General features: G+C 36.7%; 1 protein-coding gene across 2 annotated transcripts in view; it reads left to right on the plus strand.

Moving 5' to 3' along the window:
* The first annotated feature begins 227 nt into the window (after positions 1-227).
* lmo4b (LIM domain only 4b) overlaps positions 228-27,295 on the plus strand; it is a 63,825-nt gene continuing 36,757 nt past the window's right edge. The window contains exons 1-2 of one of the 2 annotated variants that reach the window (XM_062038470.1): positions 228-696; positions 21,423-21,672. In XM_062038470.1, the coding sequence (XP_061894454.1) occupies positions 21,428-21,672 (245 nt within the window). In that variant the 5' untranslated portion in view covers positions 228-696; positions 21,423-21,427. The remainder of the gene's footprint in view (positions 697-21,422; positions 21,673-27,295) is intronic. The other variant, XM_062038469.1, reaches the window with a different exon arrangement.

A 27,295-nucleotide genomic window follows, 5' to 3' on the forward strand; every position in this document is an offset into this window, starting at 1 on the left:
CTCAGTGTGGGACAACTTTGAATGAGTTTGTGTTCATCAAATAGGCAGCGTTGACAATATTAATCATACTATTGTTTTTCTTCCCGTGTTTTGTCCTCCTTTGCTGTGATTGGCCGCCCGGCCTTAATCCCGCCCCTAAGCACCCGGCGCGCGGATTGGCTGCGGACCCCGTGACGTCAGCAGGCGAAAAAAGCATTTCTAGAGGCGCCCGCTTCCTGTCACCGCCGCACGAAGAAGGAGCGGCTTTCTGTCCCGCCCGACGCCGACTTTCCTCCGCCGCGGCGCCGCAGACGCTCCGTCGACCTCCCCCCTCTCTTCGTCCCCGCTCTTCGGCCGAGACGGCGCGGACCTTACGGCGACGCCGAGGACCTTCCAGCGTGTCTCGCCATGGACGCCGTGCGTGACCGCGGGCTGTAGGCGGCGGGAATATAACTCCACCTTTTAAAACCTTTTTGGTTTTAAACCTTTTTTTTTTTTGTTGGAACTGTTTACCGACATTCTTACCACTCATTCACTCCTATTTGAACAAGGTGAGTGTGGGAGAAAAAAAAAGAAAGAAAAAAAAAAAGTATTTTGTGCTAACGTCACTTTTCAAGTATGCTTATTTAGTTGTTACTTTGTAACATGTTATGGACATTTACCTGGCCGTGTAATCACCTGAGTGGAGTTAAAGGCAGCCCCTGAAACTTGACTATGGTGAGTGTTGTTTACTTTCAGGTCCCCTCCTTCATCCTCCTCCTCTTCCTCCGATGTAATCAGCTCTTAAGGTAGCTGCAGCTTTGTCCCTAAGAGCCATCGCTAATGGTTTTAGTCAATGGACCCCCGTCCTCGTCCCCAGACCCAATTAGCCCACCTTTCAACAGAGATTTGGCTGTACGCCTCAGTCTTCCCCCACACCGAATTGGAAAGGATTACGAAAAAACACGTAACGGTACATTCAAAATGTCATTTTTGGACCGGTTCCGGGTGTTAGACCCGGTACAGAACTCTGGTCCGCAACCAAAAATGTGAAACTAGACACTCTCTCGAGGTACGTTTTGTCGAGCCGACTAGGATAGGGTAGACTTGATTTATCCCTCAATAGGTAGATTCAAAAAGTACACAACATGAAAACCTCAAAAGTGGCGCCTTTTCCACATACAGCTACAAAGTCAAACGGAACAAAAACCCCCAAAATGAGCAATAACAAGACATATTGCGCACATACCGTTGCACCATGCGTGGACAAACTAAGCAAAAACGTTCCGACGCCCGCATACCGTATTTTCTGGACCGTAGGGCGCACCGGATTATAAGGCGCACTGCCAATGAGTGGGTCTAGTCGGGTCTATTTAAACCGGAGACCGGAACAGACCCGACAAAGAAGCTCCATCCTAGGCTGCCCACTAGCCCCCGGGCCTAACGTTGTCTAATGTTGGCAACCCACGGCTCTAGAGCCGCATAGCGCCACCCTAGTGTAATATATAACTTGTTTTAAAACGGTTTCTGTAGGACAAACATGACATAAACCTTCCTAATTGTTTAAAATGTTTGTGTTTATGCTTCCCTGATGAGAGCGCTGTTTTGTCCCATTAATTTTGGCGGTCCTTGAACTCGCTGTCGTCGTGTGGACTGTGACACAAAAGTTTGTTTACGTGTACATCTTTCTCCGACGCTGCCATAGAAAGACGCCCTTTATGCCACTCCTTTCTCATTTTGTCCACCAAACGTTTTATACTGTGCGTGAATGCACAAAGGTGAGCTTTGTTGACGTTATTGGCTTGTGTGGATTTCTAATCGGGCATATTTGGTCAGTGCATGACTGCAAGCTAATTAATGTAAATTTTCACCGAAGACCGGAACTGACCCGACAAAGAAGCTCCATCCTAGGCTGCCCACTAGCCCCTGGGCCAATGTCCGGACAGTGCGGATGATCAAGAATCTGTCTAGTGTTGGCAACACACGGCTCTAGAGCCGCATAGCGCCGCCCTAGTGTAATATATAACTTGTTTTAAAACGGTTTCTGTAGGACAAACATGACATAAACCTTCCTAATTGTTTAAAATGTTTGTGTTTATGCTTTACTGATGAGAGCGCTGTTTTGTCCCATTAATTTCGGCGGTCCTTGAACTCGCCGTCGTCGTGTGGACTGCGACGCAAAAGTTTGTTTACGTGTACAACTTTCTCCGACGCTGCCATAGAAAGATGCCCTTTATGCCACTCCTTTCTCATTTTGTCCACCAAACGTTTTATACTGTGCGTGAATGCACCAAGGTGAGCTTTGTTGACGTTGTTGGCTTGTGTGGATTTCTAATCGGGCATATTTGGTCAGTGCATGACTGCAAGCTAATTAATGCAAATTGTCACAGAAGACCGGAACAGACCCGACAAAGAAGCTCCATCCTAGGCTGCCCACTAGCCCCCGGGCCAATGTCCGGACAGTGCGGATGATCAAGAATCTGTCTAGTGTTGGCAACACACTGCTCTAGAGCCCCATAGCGCCGCCCTAGTGTAATATATAACTTTTTTTTAAACGGTTTCTGTAGGACAAACATGACATAAACCTTCCTAATTGTTTAAAATGTTTGTGTTTATGCTTCCCTGATGAGAGCGATGTTTTGTCCCATTAATTTCGGCGGTCCTTGAACTCGCCGTCGTCGTGTGGACTGTGACGCAAACGTTTGTTTTACGTGTACAACTTTCTCCGACGCTGCCACAGAAAGACGCCCTTTATGCGAATCCTTTCTCATTTCGTCCACCAAACGTTTTATACTGTGCGTGAATGCACAAAGGTGAGCTTTGTTGACGTTGTTGGCTTGTGTGGATTTCTAATCGGGCATATTTGGTCAGTGCATGACTGCAAGCTAATTAATGCAAATTTTCACCGAAGACCGGAACAGACCCGACAAAGAAGCTCCATCCTAGGCTGCCCACTAGCCCCCGGGCCAATGTCCGGACAGTGCGGATGATCAAGAATCTGTCTAATGTTGGCAACCCACGGCTCTAGAGCCGCATAGCGCCACCCTAGTGTAATATATAACTTGTTTTAAAACGGTTTCTGTAGGACAAACATGACATAAACCTTCCTAATTGTTTAAAATGTTTGTGTTTATGCTTCCCTGATGAGAGCGCTGTTTTGTCCCATTAATTTCGGCTGTCCTTGAACTTGCCGTCGTCGTGTGGACTGTGACACAAAAGTTTGTTTACGTGTACAACTTTCTCCGACGCTGCCACAGAAAGATGCCCTTTATGCCACTCCTTTCTCATTTCGTCCACCAAACGTTTTATACTGTGCGTGAATGCACCAAGGTGAGCTTTGTTGACGTTGTTGGCTTGTGTGGATTTCTAATCGGGCATATTTGGTCAGTGCATGACTGCAAGCTAATTAATGCAAATTTTCACCGAAGACCGGAACAGACCCGACAAAGAAGCTCCATCCTAGGCTGCCCACTAGCCCCCGGGCCAATGTCCGGTCAGTGCGGATGATCAAGAATCTGTCTAGTGTTGGCAACACACGGCTCTAAAACCGCATAGCGCCACCCTAGTGTAATATATAACTTGTTTTAAAACGGTTTCTGTAGGACAAACATGACATAAACCTTCCTAATTGTTTAAAATGTTTGTGTTTATGCTTCACTGATGAGAGCGCTGTTTTGTCCCATTAATTTCGGCGGTCCTTGAACTCGCCGTCGTAGTGTGGACTGTGACGCAAAAGTTTGTTTACGTGTACAACTTTCTCCGACGCTGCCACAGAAGGACGCGCTTTATGCCACTCCTTTCTCATTTTGTCCACCAAACGTTTTATACTGTGCGTGAATGCACCAAGGTGAGCTTTGTTGACGTTGTTGGCTTGTGTGGATTTCTAATCGGGCATATTTGTTCAGTGCATGACTGCAAGCTAATTAATGTAAATTTTCACCGAAGACCGGAACTGACCCGACAAAGAAGCTCCATCCTAGGCTGCCCACTAGCCCCCGGGGCAATGTCCGGACAGTGCGGATGATCAAGAATCTGTCTAGTGTTGGCAACACCACGGCTCTAGAGCCGTATAGCGCCGCCCTAGTGGCTCCCTGGTGCTTTTTTAAAAAATGGAAAAAAGATGGGGGGAGAAAATATAACTTTGTTTCTGTAGGACAAACATGACATAAACCTTCCTAATTGTTTAAAATGTTTGTGTTTATGCTTCACTGATGAGAGTATTTGGCGAGCGCCGTTTTGTCCCGCTAATTTCGGCGGTCTGTGAACTCGCCGTCGTCGTGTGGACTGTGACACAAAAGTTGGTTTACGTGTACAACTTTCTCTGACGCAGCCATAGAAAGACGTCCTTTATGCCACTCCTTTCTCATTTCGTCCACCAAACGTTTTATACTGTGCGTGAATGCACCAAGGTGAGCTTTGTTGACGTTGTTGGCTTGTGTGGATTTCTAATCGGGCATATTTGGTCAGTGCATGACTGCAAGCTAATTAATGCAAATTGTCACCGAAAACCGGAACAGACCCGACAAAGAAGCTCCATCCTAGGCTGCCCACTAGCCCCCGGGCCAATGTCCGGACAGTGCGGATGATCAAGAATCTGTCTAGTGTTGGCAACACCACGGCTCTAGAGCCGCATAGCGCCACCCTAGTGTAATATATAACTTGTTTTAAAACGGTTTCTGTAGGACAAACATGACATAAACCTTCCTAATTGTTTAAAATGTTTGTGTTTATGCTTCACTGATGAGAGCGCTGTTTTGTCCCATTCATTTCGGCGGTCCTTGAACTCGCCGTCGTCGTGTGGACTGTGACGCAAACGTTTTGTTTACGTGTGCAACTTTCTCTGACGCTGCCATAGAAAGACGCCCTTTATGCCACTCCTTTCTCATTTCGTCCACCAAACGTTTTATACTGTGCGTGAATGCACAAAGGTGAGCTTTGTTGACGTTGTTGGCTTGTGTGGATTTCTAATCGGGCATATTTGGTCAGTGCATGACTGCAAGCTAATTAATGTAAATTTTCACTGAAGACCGGAACTGACCCGACAAAGAAGCTCCATCCTAGGCTGCCCACTAGCCCCCGGGCCAATGTCCGGGCAGTGCGGATGATCAAGAATCTGTCTAATGTTGGCAACACACGGCTCTAGAGCCGCATAGCGCCACCCTAGTGTAATATATAACTTGTTTTAAAACGGTTTCTGTAGGACAAACATGACATAAACCTTCCTAATTGTTTAAAATGTTTGTGTTTATGCTTCACTGATGAGAGCGCTGTTTTGTCCCATTAATTTCGGCGGTCCTTGAACTCGCCGTCGTCGTGTGGACTGTGACACAAAAGTTGGTTTACGTGTACAACTTTCTCCGACGCTGCCATAGAAAGACGCCCTTTATGCCACTCCTTTCTCATTTCGTCCACCAAACGTTTTATACTGTGCGTGAATGCACAAAGGTGAGCTTTGTTGACGTTGTTGGCTTGTGTGGATTTCTAATCGGGCATATTTGGTCAGCGCGTGACTGCAAGCTAATCAAGGCTAACATGCTATTTAGACCAAAGATTGTCATGAATCCACTAGAAGAAACTTGGACACGCACATCTACACCTTTGGCCATTCCAAGACACTCATTTCCAGGAGTTATCTCACCCTCTGAGAAGTTTTACTAATGTTTTACAATGTTGTATAAATGTGGAGAATAAATATTACATTTCGGCATTTCTGTCAACAAATATTTGCGTCAGCCATTTTGATAGTAGGCTAAAATAACTAATATAGACGCTTGCATTGTGTTGCCTTCATTATAACACTTGTATAAGACTTTTAAAGTCATTTTGATAGTAGGCTAATATAGACACTTACATCATATGTTGTCTTCATTATAACACTTATATAAGACTTTTAAAGTCATTTTGATAGTAGGCTAATATAGACACTTACATCATGTGTTGTCTTCATTATAACACTTATATAAGACTATTAAAGTCATTTAGGCTAAAATAACTAACATAGACACTTACATCATGTGTTGCCTTCATTTTAACACTTATATAAGACTAAGGCTGCAGCTAACGATGATTTTTTATCGATTAATCTATAGATTATTTTTTCGATTGATCGGTTAATCTATAGATTATTTTTTTCGATTCATCTATAGATTATTTTTCCTTTTACCGATTTATTTTTTATTTTATTTTTATTTAAAATGAAGATGAAAAAATAAAAGTAGGCCAGTTTTTTCAAAAGGCATGGCTTTTATTTACAAAAAAAAAAAGTATGGCCACTCAGTCAACATTGACAACAACATGACAAAATATTCTGTAACAATGTAAACAATTAAAACTTTTAACCTTTAACAAAATTAAAAGTAGCTTATTTGCTTTTTAATGTGCAAATATAAAAGTCAACATCCAGTGCCAATCTTAATATTCTGCAATAGTATAAGCATTTCAAAAGTAAAAGTATTGCTTATTTTGCTTTAAAATGTGCAAAAATAAAGATAAACATCCAATACAAAAAAGTGCAAAACGAAATATTCTGTAACAACAGTGTAAACATTTCAACAAAAGTGAAAGTATTGCTTATTTGCTAAAATGTGCAAAAATAAAGATAAACATCCAATACAAAAAAGTGCCGATCTAAATATTCTGGAGCACTGTAAACATTAAGTATTGCTTTTAAAATGTGCAAAATAAACATCCAGTCCAACACAGTGCACAATAACCAATTCTACTCATTCCAGTGAGTGTCTAACAGTTGTAATGAAGAAAGGTTAGCATGTCTACATGCTCTGCTTCTTTTCTTGTTTATAATATTCCCAGCAGCTGAAAATAGGCGCTCAGAAGGGGTCGATGTGGCTGGAACTGAGAGCTAATTAGCCTTCACCTCAAGCCAGGACTGCAAGCGAGCTGAGCTGCAGTTGAAGTTTCTAGAAGGTCAACGGGCTCATAGTGATGTTACTAGTAGTTGACTGGGAGGTGTTTATTATCATTTGGGGAGAGTCCGCTGCCTGATGCTCACCTGCTAAACACCTATCTGCTCCACGCTGAAGCGCTGACTACATGCGCTATGAATACGCACTGCTGATTGGCTGTTAGCGCTTTGTGTGTACCAATCAGATGGTTGTGTGGGTGGGACAATGCTGCGTGTGTACCAATCAGATGGTTGTGTGGGTGGGACAATGCTGCGTGCTGAGACAGAGGCAGAAGGAGCAAAGCAGGTTGTTAACACTTTAGCTTTAGCTTAGAAACTCGTTCGGTACACCCCCGTACCGAACCGAAAGCCCCGTACCGAAACGGTTCAATACAAAACACGTACCGTTACACCCCTAGCAGATACAAATGACACATTCATGTTTTTGTGTAATGATAACGTATGCTCGCGCGGACGATTGACTAGTTGATGGTTTTCTTTTCAAATGTTGGTTCATAGCCGTTGTGCTGCTATGATAGGCCATTTCCGCTCGACACAGTGTGCATACAACAACATTATTAGGCCGTGTATTGAAATACTCCCACACTTTTCACCACTTTTGCCGTGCGTTTTTCCCCCTCGCTCGCACCGTCTGCTTTGCGCTCCGCCATGACGGTAGTGTGACGTAAATATGCGACGCGTCGACGCACAAAAACAGCGTCGACGTATTTACGTAACCGATGACGTCGACGCGTCGTTTCAGCCTTAGTTAAGGGGATCTGGTTGGGTGGCTGCAGGATTAGGTCTCTGCTTTTTGCAGATGATGTGGTCCTGATGGCTTCATCTGGCCAGGATCTTCAGCTCTCACTGGATCGGTTCGCAGCCGTCCATGGTTCTCGCCCCAGAAAAGGGTGGAGTGCCATCTACGGGTCGGGGGAGGAGATCTTGCCCCAAGTGGAGGAGTTCAAGTACCTTGGAGTCTTGTTCACGAGTGAGGGAAGAGTGGATGGTGAGATCGACAGGTGGCGTCTTCAGTAATGCGGACGCTGTATCGGTCCGTTGTGGTGAAGAAGGAGCTGAGCCGGAAGGCAAAGCTCTCAATTTAGCGGTCGATCTACGTTCCCATCCTCACCTATGGTCATGAACTTTGGGTTATGACTGCAAGGACAAGATCACGGGTACAAGCGGCCCAAATGAGTTTCCTCCACCGGGTGGTGGGTCTCTCCCTTAGAGATAGGGTGAGAAGCTCTGTCATCCGGGGGGAACTCAAAGTAAAGCCGCTGCTCCTCCGCATGGAGAGGAGCCAGATGAGGTGGTTCGGGCATCTGGTCAGGATGAGCAGGGGCTGTCAAACTTGTTTTCATTGAGGGCCACATCGCAGTGATGGCTGCCTACAGAGGGCCATTAACTATTCATTTCAATTAGGCATGCAGTTAATAACATGTTTAATCATGATTCATCCAAATTCAAGTGTGATGCATTAGATTTATTTTTTTAAATATATCACTTGACAGCACTTATGTATAATCACCTAATTATTGCACAATTGCCTATGCATCTGATTATTACATGTTTTCATCTAACAGAATAGTGAGAGTCCAGTCCATAGTGGATCTAACATAATAGTGAGAGTCCAGTCCATAGTGGATCTAACATAATAGTGAGAGTCCAGTCCATAGTGGATCTAACATAATAGTGAGAGTCCAGTCCATAGTGGATCTAACATAATAGTGAGAGTCCAGTCCATAGTGGATCTAACATAATAGTGAGAGTCCAGTCCATAGTGGATCTAACATAATAGTGAGACTCCAGTCCATAGTGGATCCAACATCATATTGTGAGAGTCCAGTCCATAGTGGATCTAACATAATAGTGTGAGAGTCCAGTCCATAGTGGATCTAACATAATAGTGTGAGAGTCCAGTCCATAGTGGATCTAACATAAGTGTTTTGTAGTCAAATGTTAAGGTGGTATTATTAAATAGGTGCATAATTGCTTCGTTGTCAAATGTTAAGGTGGTATTATTAAATAGGTGTGTAATTGTTTGGTAGTCAAATGTTAAGGTGGTATTATTAAATAGGTGTGTAATTGTTTGGTTGTCAAATGTTAAGGTGGTATTATTAAATAGGTGTATAATTGTTTTGTTGTCAAATGTTAAGGTGGTATTATTAAATAGGTGTATAATTGTTTGGTTGTCAAATGTTAAGGTGGTATTATTAAATAGGTGTGTAATTGTTTGGTTGTCAAAAGTTAAGGTGGTATTATTAAATAGGTGTGTAATTGGTTGTCAAATGTTAAGGTGGTATTATTAAATAGGTGTATAATTGTTTGGTTGTCAAATGTTAAGGTAGTATTATTAAATAGGTGTATAATTGGTTGTCAAATGTTAAGGTGGTATTATTAAATAGGTGTATAATTGTTTGGTAGTCAAATGTTAAGGTGGTATTATTAAATAGGTGTGTAATTGTTTGGTTGTCAAATGTTAAGGTGGTATTATTAAATAGGTGTATAATTGTTTTGTTGTCAAATGTTAAGGTGGTATTATTAAATAGGTGTATAATTGTTTGGTTGTCAAATGTTAAGGTGGTATTATTAAATAGGTGTATAATTGTTTGGTTGTCCAATGTTAAGGTGGTATTATTAAATAGGTGTGTAATTGTTTGGTTGTCAAATGTTAAGGTGGTATTATTAAATAGGTGTGTAATTGTTTGGTTGTCAAATGTTAAGGTGGTATTATTAAATAGGTGTATAATTGTTTGGTTGTCAAATGTTAAGGTGGTATTATTAAATAGGTGTATAATTGTTTGGTTGTCAAAAGTTAAGGTGGTATTATTAAATAGGTGTATAATTGTTTGGTTGTCAAATGTTAAGGTGGTATTATTAAATAGGTGTGTAATTGTTTGGTAGTCAAATGTTAAGGTGGTATTATTAAATAGGTGTGTAATTGTTTGGTAGTCAAATGTTAAGGTGGTATTATTAAATAGGTGTGTAATTGTTTGGTTGTCAAATGTTAAGGTGGTATTATTAAATAGGTGTGTAATTGTTTGGTTGTCAAAAGTTAAGGTGGTATTATTAAATAGGTGTATAATTGTTTGGTTGTCAAATGTTAAGGTGGTATTATTAAATAGGTGTGTAATTGTTTGGTTGTCAAATGTTAAGGTGGTATTATTAAATAGGTGTGTAATTGTTTGGTTGTCAAATGTTAAGGTGGTATTATTAAATATAATTGTTTGGTTGTCAAATGTTAAGGTGGTATTATTAAATAGGTGTATAATTGTTTGGTTGTCAAATGTTAAGGTGGTATTATTAAATAGGTGTGTAATTGTTTGGTTGTCAAATGTTAAGGTGGTATTATTAAATAGGTGTGTAATGGTTTGGTAGTCAAATGTTAAGGTGGTATTATTAAAAAGGTGTGTAATTGTTTGGTTGTCAAATGTTAAGGTGGTATTATTAAATAGATGTGTAATTGTTTGGTTGTCAAATGTTAAGGTGGTATTATTAAATAGGTGAGTAATTGTTTGGTAGTCAAATATTAAGGTGGTATTATTAAATATAATTGTTTGGTTGTCAAATGTTAAGGTGGTATTATTAAATAGGTGTATAATTGTTTGGTTGTCAAATGTTAAGGTGGTATTATTAAATAGGTGTGTAATTGTTTGGTTGTCAAAAGTTAAGGTGGTATTATTAAATAGGTGTATAATTGTTTGGTTGTCAAATGTTAAGGTGGTATTATTAAATAGGTGTGTAATTGTTTGGTTGTCAAATGTTAAGGTGGTATTATTAAATAGGTGTATAATTGTTTGGTTGTCAAATGTTAAGGTGGTATTATTAAATAAGTGTATAACTGTTTGGTTGTCAAATGTTAAGGTGGTATTATTAAATAGGTGTGTAATTGTTTGGTTGTCAAATGTTAAGGTGGTATTATTAAATAGGTGTATAATTGTTTGGTTGTCAAATGTTAAGGTGGTATTATTAAATAAGTGTATAATTGTTTGGTTGTCAAATGTTAAGGTGGTATTATTAAATAGGTGTATAATTGTTTATTGTCACATGTTAAGGTGGTATTATTAAATAGGTGTGTAATTGTTTGGTTGTCAAATGTTAAGGTGGTATTATTAAATATGTGTGTAATTGTTTGGTAGTCAAATGTTAAGGTGGCATTATTAAATAGGTGTGTAATTGTTTGGTTATCAAATGTTAAGGTGGTATTATTAAATAGGTGTGTAATTGTTTGGTTGTCAAATGTTAAGGTGGTACTATTAAATAGGTGTGTAATTGTTTGGTAGTCAAATGTTAAGGTGGTATTATTAAATAGGTGTGTAATTGTTTGGTTGTCAAATGTTAAGGTGGTATTATTAAATAGGTGTGTAATTATTTGGTTGTCAAATGTTAAGGTGGTATTATTAAATATAATTGTTTGGTTGTCAAATGTTAAGGTGGTATTATTAAATAGGTGTATAATTGTTTGGTTGTCAAAAGTTAAGGTGGTATTATTAAATAGGTGTATAATTGTTTGGTTGTCAAATGTTAAGGTGGTATTATTAAATAGGTGTGTAATTGTTTGGTTGTCAAATGTTAAGGTGGTATTATTAAATAGGTGTGTAATTGTTTGGTTGTCAAAAGTTAAGGTGGTATTATTAAATAAGTGTATAACTGTTTGGTTGTCAAATGTTAAGGTGGTATTATTAAATAGGTGTGTAATTGTTTGGTTGTCAAAAGTTAAGGTGGTATTATTAAATAAGTGTATAACTGTTTGGTTGTCAAATGTTAAGGTGGTATTATTAAATAGGTGTGTAATTGTTTGGTTGTCAAATGTTAAGGTGGTATTATTAAATAGGTGTGTAATTGTTTGGTTGTCAAAAGTTAAGGTGGTATTATTAAATAGGTGTGTAATTGTTTGGTAGTCAAATGTTAAGGTGGTATTATTAAATAGGTGTATAATTGTTTGGTAGTCAAATGTTAAGGTGGTATTATTAAATAGGTGTGTAATTGTTTGGTAGTCAAATGTTAAGGTGGTATTATTAAATAGGTGTATAATTGTTTGGTTGTCAAAAGTTAAGGTGGTATTATTAAATAGGTGTGTAATTGTTTGGTAGTCAAATGTTAAGGTGGTATTATTAAATAGGTGTATAATTGTTTGGTTGTCAAATGTTAAGGTGGTATTATTAAATAGATGTATAATTGTTTGGTAGTCAAATGTTAAGGTGGTATTATTAAATAGGTGTATAATTGTTTGGTTGTCAAATGTTAAGGTGGTATTATTAAATAGGTGTGTAATTGTTTGGTTGTCAAAAGTTAAGGTGGTATTATTAAATAGGTGTATAATTGTTTGGTTGTCCAATGTTAAGGTGGTATTATTAAATAGGTGTCGGTGTCTAGCAGGACCCATAATCAGCATTTCCGTTTTCTTAGCGTTGAGTTTCAAAAAGTTAGCGGACATCATTGTTTAATTTCATTAAGACACGCCTCCTCTTTGTCTTCTCAGAGTGTTCACATGGCTTTATATCGCAATAGGCACTTTAATCAGCATCAATAAAAAATGTGTTGACATTTCCATTCCTTCCTGCCTTGATAGCTGAGGGATGATCATTTTCAACATTGTAAACACAAATGTTTACATTGAATATATTTTTCTCCTGGTCTGTACTTCATACAGGGCATAACATGATCAATATCTACAAATATGAAACACCTTTTCAGCCATGTGGCCCTGTCCAAAATAAAGTGATGCCGCAAGGAGATGAAAACTCTTTCATTCGATTAGAAAAAATATTTGTATTTATATTCTGTATCTTCGATTAATTGTTGATGATCTTATCATCTCCCATCTTATTTATCACATTTTTCAAGCATCCATTTACAAAAAACCCAACATTTTTTAGGCCATTTCTATGCGTACTTGTTGCACACAGCCTTTTGTAACCTGTTGTAAAAAGTTTTGTTATGTTTTATATAGTAATGATTTCTTTATTTTTTATATGAATGCTTATGGAGTATATTGTGAATACATTGAGAAGAGGAAGTGAACAAAAGTGTTAGCAAGTGCTATTTAAAGAAAAAGGGGTAGGATGAAATATGCTCTGCTTCTTCCTAATCCTTTTCCAACATGTTGAATAGAGAAAGTGGGCATGTGTGATGTATCATGTTGTATGTGTGATGTATCATGTTGTATGAGTGATGTATCATGTTGTATGTGTGAAGTATCATGTTGAATGTGTGATGTATCATGTTGTATGTGTGATGTATTATGTTGTATGTGTGATGTATCATGTTGTATGTGTGAAGTATCATGTTATATGTGTGAAGTATCATGTTGTATGTGTGAAGTATCATGTTGTATGTGTGATGTATTATGTTGTATGTGTGATGTATCATGTTGTATGTGTGAAGTATCATGTTGTATGTGTGATGTATCATGTTGTATGTGTGATGTATCATGTTGTATGTTTGAAGTATCATGTTGTATGTGTGATGTATCATGTTGTATGTGTGATGTATCATGTTGTATGTGCGATGTATCATGTTGTATGTGTGATGTATCATTTGTATGCGTGCATGTGTGATGTATCATGTTGTGTGTGATGTATCATGTTGTATGTGTGAAGTATCATGTTGTATGTGTGAAGTATCATGTTGTATGTGTGAAGTATCATGTTGTATGTGTGATGTATCATGTTGTATGTGTGATGTATCATGTTGTATGTGTGATGTATCATGTTGTATGCATGTATGTGTGATGTATCATGTTGTATGCATGTATGTGTGATGTATCATGTTGTATGTGTGATGTATCATGTTGTATGCATGTATGTGTGATGTATCATGTTGTATGTGTGATGTATCATGTTTTATGTGTGATGTATCATGTTGTATGTGTGAAGTATCATGTTGTATGTGTGATGTATCATGTTGTATGTGCGATGTATCATGTTGTATGTGCGATGTATCATGTTGTATGTGCGATGTATCATGTTGTATGTGTGCATGTGTGATGTATCATGTTGTATGCGTGCATGTGTGATGTATCATGTTGTGTGTGCGATGTATCATGTTGTGTGTGTGATGTATCATGTTGTATGCGTGCATGTGTGATGTATCATGTTGTGTGTGATGTATCATGTTGTATGTGTGAAGTATCATATTGTATGTGTGAAGTATCATGTTGTATGTGTGAAGTATCATGTTGTATGTGTGATGTATCATGTTGTATGTGTGATGTATCATGTTGTATGTGTGATGTATCATGTTGTATGTGTGATGTATCATGTTGTATGTGTGATGTATCATGTTGTATGTGTGATGCATCATGTTGTATGCACGTTGAAATGGTAACCATCATGGTTCCGTAACCCAACCAATAATCCTGCATGGTATTTATGGATATTATTATTCATCCAGATCGTTGTATTTTCTCCATATTTTGCAGTTAATTTGTAGCGTTCAGCATTGGAAGGCTGCTACCTCGTTGCGTGTAAAAATAGCTGAGCTGTGGGACTCGCTGACGGTTCCAAAATGAGCGAGGCTATCCCTAGGAAACCTATTTAAGCTACGTAGCGTCGCTACTTGTGGCATGCTACTGCCCAGCACAGTTAGAACATTACAACATTTATACACCACAAACTATATTTTGCTCATGATTTTCACTCCGCTTTCTCCCGAGCGTTGGTGACGTCCGTGTTCCGCACCAGAATGCGACTGCAAACGCGCCGAGGTCCAACAGACAAGATTCAGTTTTTGCCGCGCGACACCAAACAGGTGGACAGAAGCCGCCCGCTGGCCGTCTTGTCCGCCTGCCAAGGCGAGTGTGAACACCGACGGACCGCTCACCCAAAAATATGGTGGTAACAACAGAAAGCGGAGTGAAAAAGGAAGCCCGTAGTCTGGGCAAATTTGGCTGAAAACCGTGTTTTATATCGGCCGATATCCATAACTATTGGTATTTTTTATGACCTAATAAAAATAAGGTGCAGGAGAAAATTATACTAGATATTTAAATTATTTCATATGTAACCTTCCCCTGATGATAGTCACTCAGCTATCAGGGCAGAAAGGAAATGTCAACACAAGCATGGAAAACAAACAATATAAAACAAAATAGCAACAATACGCTCTTACAAATATGGAATATGTAAGAAATGCTTCATAAAGTGTAAGAAAATAGTGCAAAGTGTGAAAATGTAAACATAGAGAAACCTGAGAACTATTTTCCACAGGTTTAGTGCTAGGAAATGAATGGCTGTGTAACATTAATTTGCCCTGTTATTATTTCACTATGGAAAGGACTTTCAGTTACGCAGTAATTATTGTAAATATGATTATATCGATATTTATTAAAACTGTTTTGATCCAGGGAAATTAGGAGCAGGAGAATAATATATTTTATTAGAAATGTAACCTTCCTCTGATTTATAATCCCTCAGATAAGGAAATGTCAACACAAGCATGGAAAACAAACAATATAGACAAAATAGTAACAATACACTCTTAAAAATCAGGAATATGTAAGAAATGCTTCATAAAGTGTAAGAAAATAGTGCAAAGTGTGAAAATGTAAACATAGAGAAACCTGAGAACTATTTTCCGCAGGTTTTACGCTAGGAAATGAATGGCTGTGTAACATTAATTTGCCCTGTTATTATTTCACTATGGAAAGGAATTTCAGTTATGCAGTAATTATTGCAAATATGATTAATCAATGTTTATTAAAACTGTTTTGATCCAGGGAAATTAGGAGCAGGAGAATAATGTATTTTATTAGAAATGTAACCTTCCTCTGATTTATAATCCCTCAGATAAGGAAATGTCAACACAAGCATGGAAAACAAACAATGTAAACAAAATAGTAACAATACGCTCTTAAAAATATGGAATATGTAAGAAATGCTTCATAAAGTGTAAGAAAATAGTGCTAAGTGTGAAAATGTAAACATAAAGAAACCTGAGAACTATTTTCCACAGGTTTAGTGCTAGGAAATAATGGCTGTGTAACATTAATTTGCCCTGTTATTATTTCACTATGGAAAGGAATTTCAGTTACGGAGTAATTATTGTAAATATGATTAATCAATATTTATTAAAACTGTTTTGATCCAGGGAAATTAGGAGCAGTAGAATAATGTATTTTATTTGAAATGTAACCTTCGGATTATAATCCCTCAGCTAAGGAAATGTCAACACAAGCATGGAAAACAAACAATGTAAACAAAATAATAAAATCACATTGATCACTTAAAATTAAGGAATATGTAAGAAATGCTTCATAAAATGTAAGAAAATAGTGCAAAGTGTGAAAATGTAAACATAGAGAAACCTGAGAACTATTTTCCACAGGTTTAGTGCTAGGAAATAACGGCTGTGTAACTTTAATTTGCCCTGTTATTATTTCACTATGGAAAGGAATTTCAGTTATGCAGTAATTATTGTAAATATGATTAATCAATATTTATTAAAACTGTTTTGATCCAGGGAAATTAGGAGCAGTAGAGTAATGTATTTTATTTTAAATGTAACCTTCCTCTGATTTATAATCCCTCAGATAAGGAAATGTCAACACAAACATGGAAAACAAACAATGTAAACAAAATAATAAAATCACATTGATCACTTAAAATGAAGGAATATGTAAGAAATGCTTCATAAAGTGTAAGAAAATAGTGCAAAGTGTGAAAATGTAAACATTGAGAAACCTGAGAAGAACTATTTTCCGCAGGTTTTACGCTAGGAAATAACGGCTGTGTAACATTAATTTGCTCTGTTATCATTTCACTATGGAAAGGACTTTCAGTTACGCAGTAATTATTGTAAATATGATTATATCGATATTTATTAAAACTGTTTTGATCCAGGGAAATTAGGAGCAGTAGAATAATGTATTTTATTAGAAATGTAACCTTCCTCTGATTTATAATCCCTCAGATAAGGAAATGTCAACACAAACATGGAAAACAAACAATGTAAACAAAATAGTAACAATACGCTCTTACAAATATGGAATATGTAAGAAATGCTTCATAAAGTGTAAGAAAATAGTGCTAAATGTTAAAATGTAAACATAGAGAAACCTGAGAACTATTTTCCACAGGTTTAGTGCTAGGAAATGAATGGCTGTGTAACATTAATTTGCCCTGTTATTATTTCACTATGGAAAGGAATTTCAGTTATGCAGTAATTATTGTAAATATGATTAATCGATATTTATTAAAACTGTTTTGATCCAGGGAAATTAGGAGCAGTAGAATAATGTATTTTATTTTAAATGTAACCTTCCTCTGATTTATAATCCCTCAGCTAAGGAAATGTCAACACAAACATGGAAAACAAACAATGTAAACAAAATAATAAAATCACATTGATCACTTAAAATGAACGAATATGTAAGAAATGCTTCATAAAGTGTAAGAAAATAGTGCAAAGTGTGAAAATGTAAAAAAAGAAAAACCTGATAACTATTTTCCGCAGGTTTAGTGCTAGGAAATAATGGCTGTGTAACATTAATTTGCCCTGTTAAAGCATGGAAAACAAACAAAATAGTAAAATCATGTTAAACACCTAATAATAATCTCTTAAAAATAAGGAATGAATAAGAAATTATTGATAAAGTGTAAGAAAATAGTGCAAAGTGTGAAAATGTAAACATAGACAAACCTGGGAACTATTGTCTGCAGGTTTAGTGGCCGAAAGTTACAGCTGTGCTCTAAAGGGTGAGCGCGGATAAGGTGGTGTGGCATTACCGGTCTCGGTGGGGACGAGCGGTCTGACTACCAAAAAACATAGAAGAAAAACATAACATATTTTCCATATATTAGCCGCACCGTCGCAGATATATACGTTGTGAAATGAGTTATTTACACAGAAATATTTTGTCAATGTTTATTTACGTACATTAATTGTTTCCATTAATTAATTAATTAATTGTAACAAGGCAGTAAACTGGCTGATCAAACAAAACAGAAGTCATGGTCATGGACCCACTAGCTGCGCAAGCTAGCTCTCCAATCAGCTAAACAGACTCAATAACTCCACGGTGACGTTTTGGTGAATTTACTGAGGAATTTGTGAAATTGAAACAATACAAAAAGAATGTCGTTGTAAGTTAATAATACTAACACAGACACTTATAAACGTGTTGTCATTTTAGCTAGCGCTAACGACGCTGGCTTGATTACATTACGATAGCACGTACAAATATGCAGGAAAACACTCCTACAGACATCACACACGGGACGGTTTAGCAAGTATGAATAGTTTTAGTTATGTTGTAAAACTTACAAACGTTGCTTGGAGTGATGAATGAAGAATCCGTACGAGTAGAACCGCTATGGACGGCTAGGAGACTGAACTTCTACTTCAGCTTGTCAAAGGCACCAAATGGAAAGACACTTGCAGTGAGCGAATTTGTCCAAAAGATGGCGCCACAGCCCGAACAGTCAAATACCCTCTCAGTGTTTTTGCTTGTTTTTTTGCTATGTACAATTATTTTTATAATGGCTGTTTGCAAAGAAAAATCCATCAATTAGCCGCTTTCTCTTATAGAATGGAATAGAAAGTACTTTATTGATCCCTGGGGGAAATTCAGCACCACAGTTCGCTCACGATAGACAATAAACACTTACCGGTACGTTTTTTTTACATGTGAATAACATAAATACAGTCTATTATACAGCATTATTCACATGTGAATAATATAAATACAGTCTATTATACAGCATTATTCACATGTGAATGATATAGTCTATTATACAGCATTATTCACATGTGAATAATATAAATAGTCTATTATACAGCATTATTCACATGTGAATTATATAAATAGAGTATTATACAGCATTATTCACATGTGAATAACATAGTCTATTATACAGCATTATTCACATGTGAATAACATAAATACAGTCTATTATGCAGCATTATTCACATGTGAATAATATAAATAGTCTATTATACAGCATTATTCACATGTGAATAACATAAATACAGTATATTATACAGCATTATTCATATGTGAATAACATAGTCTATTATACAGCATTATTCACATGTGAATAATATAAATGCAGTCTATTATACAGCATTATTCACATGTGAATAACATAAATACGGTCTATTATACAGCATTATTCACATGTGAATAATATAAATACAGTCTATTATACAGCATTATTCACATGTGAATAACATAAATACGGTCAATTATACAGCATTATTCACATGTGAATAATATAAATACAGTCTATTATACAGCATTATTCACATGTGAATAACATAAATACAGTACATTATACAGCATTATTCACATGTGAATAATATAAATGCAGTCTATTATACAGCAGTATTCACATGTGAATAACATAAATACGGTCAATTATACAGCATTATTCACATGTGAATAATATAAATACAATCTATTATACAGCATTATTCACATGTGAATAACATAAAGTCTATTATACAGCATTATTCACATGTGAATAACATAAAGTCTATTATACAGCATTATTCACATGTGAATAACATAAAGTCTATTATACAGCATTATTCACATGTGAATAATATAGTCTATTATACAGCATTATTCACATGTGAATAACATAGTCTATTATACAGCATTATTCACATGTGAATAATATAAATACAGTCTATTATACAGCATTATTCACATGTGAATAACATAAATACAGTATATTATACTGCATTATTCACATGTGAATAATATAGTCTATTATACAGCATTATTCACATGTGAATAACATAGTCTATTATACAGCATTATTCACATGTGAATAACAGTATTATACAGCATTATTCACATGTGAATAACATAAATACGGTCTATTATACAGCATTATTCACATGTGAATAATATAAATACAGTATATTATACAGCATTATTCACATGTGAATAATATAGTCTATTATACAGCATTATTCACATGTGAATAATATAAATACAGTCTATTATACAGCATTATTCACATGTGAATAACATAAATACGGTCAATTATACAGCATTATTCACATGTGAATAATATAAATACAGTCTATTATACAGCATTATTCACATGTGAATAATATAAATACAGTCTATTATACAGCATTATTCACATGTGAATAATATAGTCTATTATACAGCATTATTCACATGTGAATAATATAAATACAGTATTATACTGCATTATTCACATGTGAATAATATAAATACAGTCTATTATACAGCATTATTCACATGTGAATAACATAAATACAGTCTATTATACAGCATTATTCACATGTGAATAATATAAATACAGTATTATACTGCATTATTCACATGTGAATAATATAAATACAGTCTATTATACAGCATTATTCACATGTGAATAACATAAATACAGTCTATTATACAGCATTATTTACATGTGAATAACATAAATACAGTCTATTATACAGCATTATTCACATGTGAATAACATAAATACAGTCTATTATACAGCATTATTCACATGTGAATAATATAGTCTATTATACAGCATTATTCACATGTGAATAATATAAATACAGTATTATACTGCATTATTCACATGTGAATAATATAAATACAGTCTATTATACAGCATTATTCACATGTGAATAACATAAATACAGTCTATTATACAGCATTATTTACATGTGAATAACATAAATACAGTCTATTATACAGCATTATTCACATGTGAATAACATAAATACAGTCTATTATACAGCATTATTCTCATGTGAATAATAGTCTATTATACAGCATTATTCACATGTGAATAATATAAATAGTCTATTATACAGCATTATTCACATGTGAATAACATAAATACAGTCTATTATACAGCATTATTCACATGTGAATAACATAAATACAGTCTATTATACAGCATTATTTACATGTGAATAATATAAATACATGATACATTTACAGTACATGTACAGTCAAAAGGAACATATGCATCATACAATCTGATGGCTGTCGGTATGAAGGACTTATGAGCTGCAGGGTGTAAAGTGTAGGGAAAAAATATCGGCTTATAGTCCGGAGTTTATGCTATTCAGTTTTTTTTTTCTCACAGAGCTACTTTAGCGTAAACAAAGTATTTGAACATATTTGGATCTTTTATAACAAATTAGTTGTCTTGAAATCTCCAGAAACTTTGTCACTTTGCAACATCTCCGGGAACCTTTTTTTCACGTGGAATATTAAAGCCTAAAATGCCAATTTGGTCAAAATTCCAGCATGGAAAGGAAAGTTCTGAGAGAGTACCATACGTTGTCCAATCCTGGCGCAACTTCAGCGGAGTATCTTGCAAGTATGAACGCAAACCAGACGGGTTTTGGTCCGGTTCCAGTCTGTGCTGCAGAAGACGTGTGTGGGAATAATTAGTTCATTCCATCGGGTGTTGTTGTGTACTGAAACAAGTGGCAGAGATTCGGACGGCGCCACTCGCCAGCGTCCATCTTGAGGGGGGCAACAATGCCACAAGCCGCCGCAATTTGGCACTGGTCCAACTGGAACCTCACACAGTTGCTAAGGACACCTTTTTTAAAATTTTTTGTGGTTCAGGGACGATGGTGAACCCGGGAGGAAACAGCCAGCCGCCGCTGCCGCCGCAGGTGGGCGCCGGGTCCCTGTCGTGGAAGCGCTGTGCCGGCTGCGGGGGCAAGATCGCCGACCGCTTCCTCCTCTACGCCATGGACAGCTACTGGCACAGCCGCTGCCTCAAGTGCTCGTGCTGCCAGGCCCAGCTGGGCGAGATCGGCACGTCGTGCTACACCAAAAGCGGCATGATCCTCTGCAGGAACGACTACATCAGGTAAGAGGGCGCACCTGCACGGAGTTATTATTACCTGAGCACTGTATCGGGATATGAGGCTTTTGTACCAGTCAATATTTCAGACAAATCTGCCCATAACCTTTCGAGTGTTGTTGCTAAAAAACCTACATACTTACATACATGTATACATACATACATACGTGCATACATATATATGTGCATGCATACATACATACATACATATATACATGCATACATTCATAGATACATACATACTGTACATACATATATACATGCATGCATGCATGCATACGCTCGTGCATGCATGCATACGTAAATACATACATGCATACATACGTACAAACATGCATACGTGCATACATGTATACATACATACAAACATGCATTCATACATATATACATACATACGTGCGTGCATGCATGCATGAATAGAATAGATTAGAACGTACTTTATTCATCCCTGGGGGAAATTCATACATACATACATGCATACATACATACATACATACAAACTTGCATTCATACATACATATACATATATACATACATACGTATGTGCGTGCATACATACATACATACTGTACATACATACATACACACATACGTACATGCATACATATATACGTGCATATATACGTGCATACATACATACATATATACGTGCATACATACATATATACTGTACATACATACATACGTGCGTGCATGCATACATAAATGCATACTGTACATACATACATACACACAAGTGCATACAAACATGCATGCATATACGTACGTACATACATACATACATATATATGCGCATACATGCATACATACATACATACACACATGTGCGTACATACGTGCATATATACATGCATATACGTGCGTGCATGCATGCATACGTGCATACATACATACATGCATACCTGCATACATACTTGCGTACATACATGCATACGTGCATACATACATGCATACGTGCATACATACATGCATAGGTATGTGCGTGCATGCATACGTACATACATACAAACATGTATGTGTGCATGCATACACACGTGCATACATACGTGCATACATACTGTACATGCATGCATACTTGCATACGTGCATACATACATGCATACATACATGCATAGGTATGTGCGTGCATGCATACGTACATACATACAAACATGTATGTGTGCATGCATACACACGTGCATACATACATGCATAGGTGCATACATATATATACATACGTACATACGTGCGTGCATACATACATAAAAACATGTATGTGTGCATGCATACAAACATGCATACATACATGCATAAGTGCATACATACAAACATGCATTCATACATATATATACATACTGTACGTGCATACATACATACATGCATTCATATATACATGCATACGTACATACATACATGCATACATACACACATATGTATGTGCATGCATGCATACATGCATGTATGCGTACATACATACAAACATGCATGTATACATGCATACGTGCATACATGAATACATACATGCATACAAACATGCATTCATACGTACATATATACATACACAAACATGCATACATACATACATACGTGCGTGCATGCTTGCATACATACTGTACAATCATACATACACACATACGTGCATACAAACATGCATACATATATACGTGCATACATGCATACATACATACGTGCATATATACATGCATACGTGCGTGCATGCATGCATACATACATATACCTGTATACATGCATACGTGCATACATACATATATACATGCATGCATATATACATCCGTGCATATATACATGCATATGTGCGTGGATGCATGCATACGTGCATACACACATGCATATGTGCATACATACATGCATATGTGCATACAAACATACATATATACATACATGCATATGTGCATACATACATATATACATGCATGCATACATACATGCATGCATACATACATATATACATGCATGCATGCATGCATACATATATACATGCATGCATACATGCATACACACATGCATATGTGCATACATACGTGCATACATACATATATACATGCATGCATATATACATCCGTGCATATATACATGCATATGTGCGTGCATGCATGCATACGTGCATACACACATGCATATGTGCATACATACATGCATACAAACATACATATATACATACATGCATATGTGCATTCATATATATATACATGCATGCATACATACATGTATACATACATGCATATGTGCATACATACATATATACATGCATGCATACATACATGCATGCATACATACATATATACATGCATGCATACGTGCATACACACATGCATACGTGCATACATACATATATACATGCATATGTGCATACATACATATATACATGCATGCATACGTGCATACACACATGCATACGTGCATACATACATATATACATGCATGCATATGTGCATACACACATGCATACGTGCACACATGTATATATACATGCATGCATGCATGCATGCATATATACATGTGTGCATATATATACATGCATACGTGCGTGCATGCATGCATACGTGCATACACACATGCATATGTGCATACGTGCATACATACATGCATACGTATGTGTGTGCATTTATACGTACATACATACAAACATGTATGTGTGCATACATACATACATACATACAAACATGCATTCATACATACATATACATATAAACATACGTGCGTGCATACATACATTCATTCATACATACAGTACATACAGTACATACAGTACATACATACATACATACATACATACATACATCGCATCTGTAATAAGCAGCGCCCGCACGGTGTATAAGTTTGATGCCTGAGAGTTTGTAGCTGCTCACCTTCATCCTGGACATCCACGTCATATCTTTCCTTGTGTGTGTGTGGCAGAAAGAAAAGGACATCATCAAGCAAAGACATGTTTTTTTTTTTAAATTTTCAGTCCGTAACGTTGATGTTTATTTGCGTCTAAGGATGAACTTCAACTCACTCCAAAGAACAAACATGACAAATCAATCACTGCGATACAGCTTCGTCCAACACGATACTCATCTGCTTCCTCCGAGACGTATTAGAAATGATCATCTTTTGTTTTTGTCCTTCTGCTCTTGCTGCAGCAGGACACCTAGTTTGTCACATGTAGCACCAACGCTTGCTTCCTTCTGTCTTCTCCGCAAAGATCAAAGCACTATTTTAACAAACAAATGTGCTTTGGTTCGACTTAAAACAACCTGCAATTTGTCTTGCACGGTTTCTCCTTGTTTACCAGTCAGTGGAACGCACGATGCAAGCAAGACATGAGCCACGCTAGTTCGGCAGTTTAAAAAGTGACGCACTAGGGCTGGCTAAAATAAGCCATTATAGATACCCTCAATTCTGGACTAGAATAGAATAGAATGCCTTTTATTGTCACTACACAGGTCCAATGAGATTAAAAGCAACTCCAGTATCAGTGCGACAGTCTATGAATATGCAAAACATAAGAAGGAAAGAAATAGTGCAAAAGAAGGCAAGGTAAGCCGCTTTTCCTGCGCTTTGAACCCTGCGGCCTATAAGACGGCGCAGCTAATTTATGGATTTTTTTTCGCTAGCAGCTATAAAACACATTTTATAGCAAAAACACTGAGAGGGTGTCTTATTGTTTGTGCTACGGCGCCTTCTTTTGGACAAAGTGGCAGTGCTTTATATTTATTTATTTTTTTAACTCAAATGTCGTTCAGTCTCCTCCCCGTCCATAGCGTTTCTACTCGTATGCATTCGTCATTCATCACTCCAAGCAACGTTTGTAAGTTTTACAATGTAACTAAAACTGTTAATACTTCCTAAGCCGTCCCACGTAGGAGTGATTTTGTGCATATTTGCATGTGCCGTCGACGCTAGCGTCGTTAGCATTAGCTAATATGCTAACACGCTTACCAGTGTCTGCGTTAGTGTCATTAACTTACAATGGCATTATTTTTGTATTGTTTCAGTTTAACAAATTCCTCAGTAAATTCACCATTTTGTCACCGTGGAGGTTTTGAGTGTTTTTTTTCCGTCCTTTTGTCCGTCTCTGATGATCCGAATAACTACAAGTGTGAATTGAACACATTAAAACATCAACTAGGGCTGGGCGATATGGCCTTTTGTTAATATCTGGATATTTTTAGGCCATGTCACAACACAACATATACATCTGGATATTTTGCCTTAGCCTTGAATGAACACTTGATGCATTTTAAAACAAGCTACTAGTGCTTTTGTGCATGATGTCACTAAGATGACATATCAAAACAACACTAAATTAAAGTGCACTTTTTGTACAGAACGCCACTACAATAGTTAAAGGCCTACTGAAATGAATTTTTTTTATTTAAACGGGGATAGCAGATCCATTTTATGTGTCATACTTGATCCTTTCGCGATATTGCCATATTTTTGCTGAAACGATTTAGTAGAGAACATCGACGATAAAGTTGCAACTTTTGGTCGCTGATAAAAAAAAGCCTTGCCTGTACCGGAAGTAGCGTGACTAAAGCTTTTAGTTCATGCACCTTTTAACTATCGTTTTTAATCTTCGATTACTCTCAAACTAGTACAAGTAACAATTATAGCATGTGCTGTCATCTGTGTCAGTAGACATGTTCACATTTCATCCTGCAAGAATTCCACTTCCAACTAGAGTAAAACATGCCGCAGGAAATGGTATACGATTTTTAGGTTTTACACAATTGTAGTCCAAGAACCATAAAAAAATAGCTACTAAACAAATCAGAAGTTACTCAATTCTTGAGTAGTTTTTTCACGGAATACTTACTCAATTATTTTGATGACTAATCTATACTTTTACTTGAGTCGTATTATTTTAAAGTAACGGTAACATTTGTGGGATCTGCTCATACTACACTTCACCTTTTAAAGCAGAGCCCTAACTTCCTGCCACTAAACCTGCAGAAAATAGTTCTTCTCAGGTTTCTCTATGTTGACATTTTCACACTTTGCACTATTTTCTTACACTTTATGAAGCATTTCTTACATATTCCTTATTTTTTTGCGCCTTCATTTTAAAAGCTTATTGTTAAATGTTCAATGTGATTTTACTATTTTGTTGACATTGTTTGAGTGTTTTCCATGCTTGTGTTGACATTTCCTTAGCTGAGGGATTATAATCAGAGGAAGGTTACATTTCTAATAAAATATATTATTCTCCTTGCTCCTAATTTCCCTAGATCATACAAAATGTCAATTATCAATATAATCATATTTACAATAATTACTGGGTAACAAAAATTCCTTTCCATAGTTAAATAACAATAACAGGGCAAATTAATGTTACACATCCATTATATCCTAGCACTAAACTTGCAGAAAATAGTTCTTCCTAGGTTTCTGTTTGTATACATTTTCACACTTTGCACTATTTTCTTACACTTTATCAAGCATTTTTTACATATTCCTTTTTTTTGCGCCTTCATTTTAATAGCTTATTAAGTGTTTAATGTGATTTTACTATTTTGTTTACATTGCTTGAGTGTTTTCCATGCATGTGTTGACATTTCCTTTCCTGTCTTGTGAGCTGAGGGGATTATAATAAAAGGAAGGTTACATTTCATATATATATATATATATATATATATATATA

This window comes from Entelurus aequoreus, linkage group LG27 (assembly GCF_033978785.1).
Source record: "Entelurus aequoreus isolate RoL-2023_Sb linkage group LG27, RoL_Eaeq_v1.1, whole genome shotgun sequence".
Taxonomy (NCBI): Eukaryota; Metazoa; Chordata; class Actinopteri; order Syngnathiformes; family Syngnathidae; genus Entelurus; species Entelurus aequoreus.